This window comes from Mastomys coucha, unplaced genomic scaffold, assembly GCF_008632895.1.
Source record: "Mastomys coucha isolate ucsf_1 unplaced genomic scaffold, UCSF_Mcou_1 pScaffold7, whole genome shotgun sequence".
NCBI lineage: Eukaryota > Metazoa > Chordata > Mammalia > Rodentia > Muridae > Mastomys > Mastomys coucha.
The window spans coordinates 75,991,373-75,996,907 of NW_022196913.1; the positions used below are offsets into that span (position 1 = coordinate 75,991,373).

The 5,535-nt window shown below is 46.9% G+C and overlaps 1 protein-coding gene across 2 annotated transcripts in view; it reads right to left on the reverse strand.

The window, feature by feature from the left end:
- The window catches only part of Znf706 (zinc finger protein 706), a 9,246-nt gene extending 3,973 nt beyond the window's left edge, over positions 1-5,273 (reverse strand). The window contains exons 1-2 of one of the 2 annotated variants that reach the window (XM_031358391.1): positions 5,143-5,273; positions 908-1,044 (exon numbers count right to left, since the gene is read on the reverse strand). In XM_031358391.1, coding sequence (XP_031214251.1) covers positions 908-1,042 — 135 coding nt within the window. In that variant the 5' untranslated portion in view covers positions 1,043-1,044; positions 5,143-5,273. Of the gene's footprint in view, positions 1-907; positions 1,045-4,588; positions 4,853-5,142 lie in introns of those variants that run through there. The other variant, XM_031358392.1, reaches the window with a different exon arrangement.
- Between the last annotated feature and the right edge of the window lie 262 nt (positions 5,274-5,535).

Sequence of the window (5,535 nt, forward strand, 5' to 3'; positions counted from 1 at the left end):
AGATTCCTCCTCTTCATGAGAACCTTCATGTAGTTAGGAACTCCTATTTCATTTGTAAAGATCTCAACAGATGATTACCTTCAGTCTAGCAATCATGTTGTATCAAGATCCCTTCCCATCCACACCAGCAATCTTTATTCAAGTATGGGCTTAAAAACACTGTCTACCAGACCAACCCTATGTTTTTTCCTCTAGCATTTCATTAACCTCAAGGGTGGTGAACTCACTCAGAGGCTAGACTTTAAAGCTAGACTGCCTAGACTCAGGTCCTATCTCTTCTTACTTGCTGGATCACCTGCAGAACTTATGCAGATCACTTGTAAGTTGAACATCTGCACATCAAGACGGAAGCAGCACAACTCACTGGTTGCCGTGTGGATTAAACATGGGACTACAGGTAACACACCTGCCTCGATCCTCACACATGGCAAGCCCTCCAACAATTCTTTAAACATGTTAAATTCTACTAAGAGCTCTCAATGTGAATAGCTTATCTGGCATCGTATGTGTCCACACTGCATCTGGTGGAAACGGAGGAAAAGAACTATCATTAGGTAGTGTTACATTTGGCAGTCATGTACAAGGTTTAGCCTTATCCACACTGAGAATGCAGTCAGGACTTCTTTACAGCATCTAAACTGGATTGTAAGCTCCACGAAGACACTTTTATTCTACAAAGGGCAGGACACTGTTTTATCCATGTTTTCCCAGCTAGCACTTATAGAGAAATGTGCATGGTCAACGAAAAATGTTTCTTGAATGGGTGACTGTAGATGAATTCCTAGAAAAAAATACTCTCAAGTCTACTAGTTCAAATAAAGCATCCATTTTGTTGTAGGGAAATTTTAACCTATCCGTTTATGGGGTGAGAACTAGCTACAGGAGAGTGCCGTCTCGAGCTCCTTACCCTACAGACGGTGCAGGTGTATATTAAGGCAGCTTTGGCAGCAGCCTTTTGGTCATGTCCTTGTTTCTTCTTTTGTCCAGCCTGCTTTTTGGCATTTTTCTGCTGAGACTGAATCTTCTGCTGTCCACGAGCCATATCTAAAAACAAAAGATCAGGCACCAGAGTGACTTCTTCATTCTACTACAGAGCAATTTGAGCATAGTAATATTCTCAGAGTTGGCTACTTAAATTTCAGATATGGTCAGGAAGCAGCATGAGTGGATCTTCAGACTCACAGTGATGCTAGATGACTAATGAATATATTCCTCACCTGTGTGTGTGTGTGTGTGTGTGTGTGTGTGTGTGTGTGTGTGTGCGTGCGTGCGTGTGTGTTTTGAGACAGGATTTCTCTATATAGCCTGGGCTGTCCTAGAATTCACTCTGTAGACCAGGCTGGCCTCGAACTCAGAAATTCGCCTGCCTCTGCTTCCCAAGTGCTGGGATTAAAGGCATGCACCACCACTGCCCAGCAGAGTATATTCCTCATATTATATGTTCAACAGCATCAAATGTATGTGCATCAATGTATATACAAGGATGAACACAGGACCTGTTCTAAAACTAGACAGTTCAAATATCAGTGATAAAAATAAATAACACACAGAGGAGTGCCAGGCAGTATTTAAAAAAAAAAAAATCTAGCCAGGCGTGGTGGCACACTCCTTTAACCCCAGCACTGAGGAGGCAGAGGCAGGCGCATCTCTGTGAGTCTGAGGTTAGCCAGTTCTACATAGAGTTCCAGACCAGCCAGCGCTGCAAAAAGATACCCAGTCTCAAAAACAAACAAAATAAATTATTTCTATAAGTTTGTATCTCTATGGCAAGGAAAGAAGCCAGTTAGAAAGAAACCACACTGTACAAAGTTCAAGACAGGCAAAACCTCAGTTAAAGAGGTCACTGCTATTTATGGAGTAATGACTGGGAAGAGAGGACAGGAGAAGCATTCACAGGGCACTGAAAATATTCTTTATATCTTAAACCAGGTAATGATTATAAAGGTCTATTTGTTTAATAAAAATAGTAATAATAAAGACCAACACACAGCTAGGCATGGAGGTACCTCCCTACCTGAGCAACTGGGAAGCAGAGGGAGGAAGGCCACATGTCCTGGCCAACCTGGCCCATAAAGCAAGACCACATCTCACCCCGACAGACTCCAAAGTTTACTGTATATGTAGAGACATTTATGTCTTTTTTTTTTCTTTCACTTTACATGTAACCTTGAAAAGTTTGGTACTCCATAGTCTTCCTTTATCATATGATTACAAAGGTAGTTTCTCCCTGCTAGCATCCACTACTGTGACTACAATTTGTACAACATTTTAAAATAAGTGCTGTCAGCTAATCCTTGAAAAGAGATATAGGGACACAACAACTCCTTTTACTACTGAGGTTTCATTAAACTATTATACTATCCAAAGTTTTACTTAAGAGTTCTTCTTTCCTGTACAGAAACACGAATGCCTATACTTATTTGTATGCACAAAGCATTTGTAGAGTCCATTCTTCTTCCATAACTTGTGTTCTGGGGATCCAACTCAGATCCAACTCAGATCCTCAGACTTGACAGAAAGCACCTTCACCTGCTGAGCTACTTTACTGGCCCAGCCACACACTGTAAAGACAAATTAGAACCCTGGTGTTAAGGGTACCTTTTACAAAGCTGAAAGGTTCTTTCTATGCTTCACTACCAATAGCCTGGAGTAAACAAAAAACAGAGTTAAAATAATTGTCACTTAAAAGAATTATTTTCCTGTTAAAACCAGACTTCTAGTTAGACAGCACAAATTAAACCTGTTCACATAGCATCTACCATAGTGCTTTTGAAGCACATTAAAATGAGATCCTATGCTACTTTGAATAGCACCGTAATTACATTTTAAACTTTGAAATCACTAAAAGACACGAACGTACAAGGGGCCATACTATGAAGAGGGTTGGCCTTTTCTGACTGCAAGCCTCGTTAGCTGCTGGATATAAAGTCACAAGTGTTTTAGAGACAGTCACGCTCTCCTCCCTATCCCCTACCCCAGTGGACACACTCCCACTAGTATTACATAATAAAACCAAAGTCTGTCCAGTCTTTTACCAACTGTGAGAATATTTATTATGCTAGCTTAATATAAGAACTCCATTCCCACCCAAGGCAAATAGCAACTGTTTGTCATAGAAATCATACTCCATTTTTGTGTTTTTAAACCAATGCCATATCAATTTTAAGTTTCAATAGCATATTGGGGGGATGTCTCACTACATACTTCTGGCTGGCCTGGAACTCACAGAAATCTGCCTGCCTCTGTCTCCGAGGTGCTGGGATTTTAAGGCGTATGCCACTTCACCATGTTCCAATGGCATATTTAGACGTACATTTCGATGGTGGGCCTTCCATTTATGTACACCAATGCTTTGAAAACATTTTTTTCCCTCTAAATTACATGTATGTGGGTACACTGTGGCTGTCTTCAGACACACCAGAAGAGGGCACCAGATCCCATTACAGATGGTTGTGAGCCACCATGTGGTTGCTGGGAATTGAACTCAGGACCTCTGGAAGAGCAGTCAGTGCCATCCCTCCAGCCCTGAAAACACTCTGAACGTCCCCTTGTCTTAGTATCAGACCCTTACTAGATCATTCTGGTTGTCGAAAACATCTTAACTCTTCCAGATGGCATGGCTTATGTCTGTGAAGACATTACTTGGTGAACAGTCCTTACGGGTTTTATGTTTGCTTTTTACAAAACCTCACATCAGTAATTCTAGAACTTTCCTTGTCACCTAGAAATTAAAGCTGCTACTTTGATAACCTTTTCATGAAGCCTGCTGTAAAAACAATGCCATCAGATAAGCAAAAACTATTTTTAACTTTTGATTTTAGGGCTTCTCCTAAAACACAACAGAACACGTAAGATTTAACCCATTTTCTTTACCACCCAACAACGGTTACAAAAAAAGGCTTGTGCTTCAATAAACACAAAATGTAACACTAGGCAAAGGAGATCTATTCTAACAGGCTAGCTGAGTGGGGCAGGCCCCTAACTTCTGACAGCACAGTGGCACGGATTTCCTTTCTGAAAGCAGAAGTGCAAACGATCCAACCACCTGCTTTCGGACAGCTCAACTTACGAGTTGCTCTCGACCAGCCCATCGAGTTTTTGACAAAATCTTACATATAAATCGCTCCCTGATTAAGTGGGACAAACTGAATGACAATAAATCGTTTGCAAACAGTTACCAGCTCAGTTTTTAATAAAAGTTTTGGCTTTCCCAGAAGGCTGCAAATGAGCTACGAACCAGGAAGAGTTCTTGGAATACCAGGACTCTTGAGAAGGAGGCAACAAGTAAAGCTCCAGCCCTAAGGGGCCGCTTAAAGCCAAACAACTTACTCTGAGGTCGGGAAGCCAGGAAATAGGCTCACACTCTGCAACCAGTCAGGGCAAGAGGCCCAGGCCGGCTCCGCGGCCCGATCCCAGCTTTGAACAGACATTCGTGGGCAGACTCAATCCCACAGCTGCAACCCGGCCCGCCCGAGGCCTCGGCAGCCCTCAGCCCCGCGCCTGCTCCGCCGGGAGTCCGCCGCCCGCCCCGGCCTCCCGCCGCCGCGTGCCTCCCGCCCCGGCTCCCGCGTCCTGCGGCGCCGCTCACCCGGGCCGGGCCGGTCTGGCGTCCGAGAGATCGCGCAGCGCGAGAAGAGCTGGGCAGGACGAGCAGGGAAGGAAGGGTCGAGCCCCGCACCGCTTGGGGCCTCCGCCACCCGCAGAGGAAGGACCGAGCAGAGCCGGGAGCACAACAGCCCGCGCCTCGCAACACCCGCCGCAGCGCGCGCCCGCCGCGCCTGAGCCCGAGGCAGGCCCGTCGCTCGTGCCCGCGCACGCCGCGCCGCACTCCCAGTCGCCTCAGCGCCGCCAGCCCGCCCGCGCGGTCCCGCCCCTCACCTTCCTGCGGCGGCTTTGCCCCGCCCCTCTAGCTTGCAAGCGTCCTTCCGGTCTACAGACCAATAGCAACTCTCCCCTGTTACATAAGCGCGAGGGCGGGGCCTGGGACGGGAACTGCACGGCCCTCGCCCACTTCTCTCCTTCCCGCCCGCTCTCTCGGTGCGGCCTCGCCGCTTCCCCCCTGCCCTTGCGGTGTTTGACCTCCGGTCTGCGGGCGGTGGTCGGCAGAGTGGCTCGACAGTCACCCCTTCGTTCCTCACTCACCCGACCTGGCCTGGGCCCCGCCGCCCTTGTTCTTCCTTGGCTAGCCAGGAGCCCTGTAAGGCGCTAGCCGGAGCGGCGGGGGAGTCGCGCCCGGGGCCCCGCGTGGCCGCCGCTCGGCCGTGACCCCTTGCCAGACTTGCTGCCATTGTTCTCTCACTGGTCCCGTGCTCAGGGTATTTTGACCTACCAGGGACTTTCTCATAGATAGAGACTTGACCCTGAAAATCCGGCTAACTCCTACCGTGCCCGCTTGACCTGTGTAGGCTGGCTATTGGATTGCTAAATATTTAGGGAAAGAATAAAAGGTTGCTCCCCAATGCCACTTGGTTTAGACAACCTAGTAAACTTCAAATACCTGATTAAGAGCGATTGCAATTGTAACAACGAGAACGT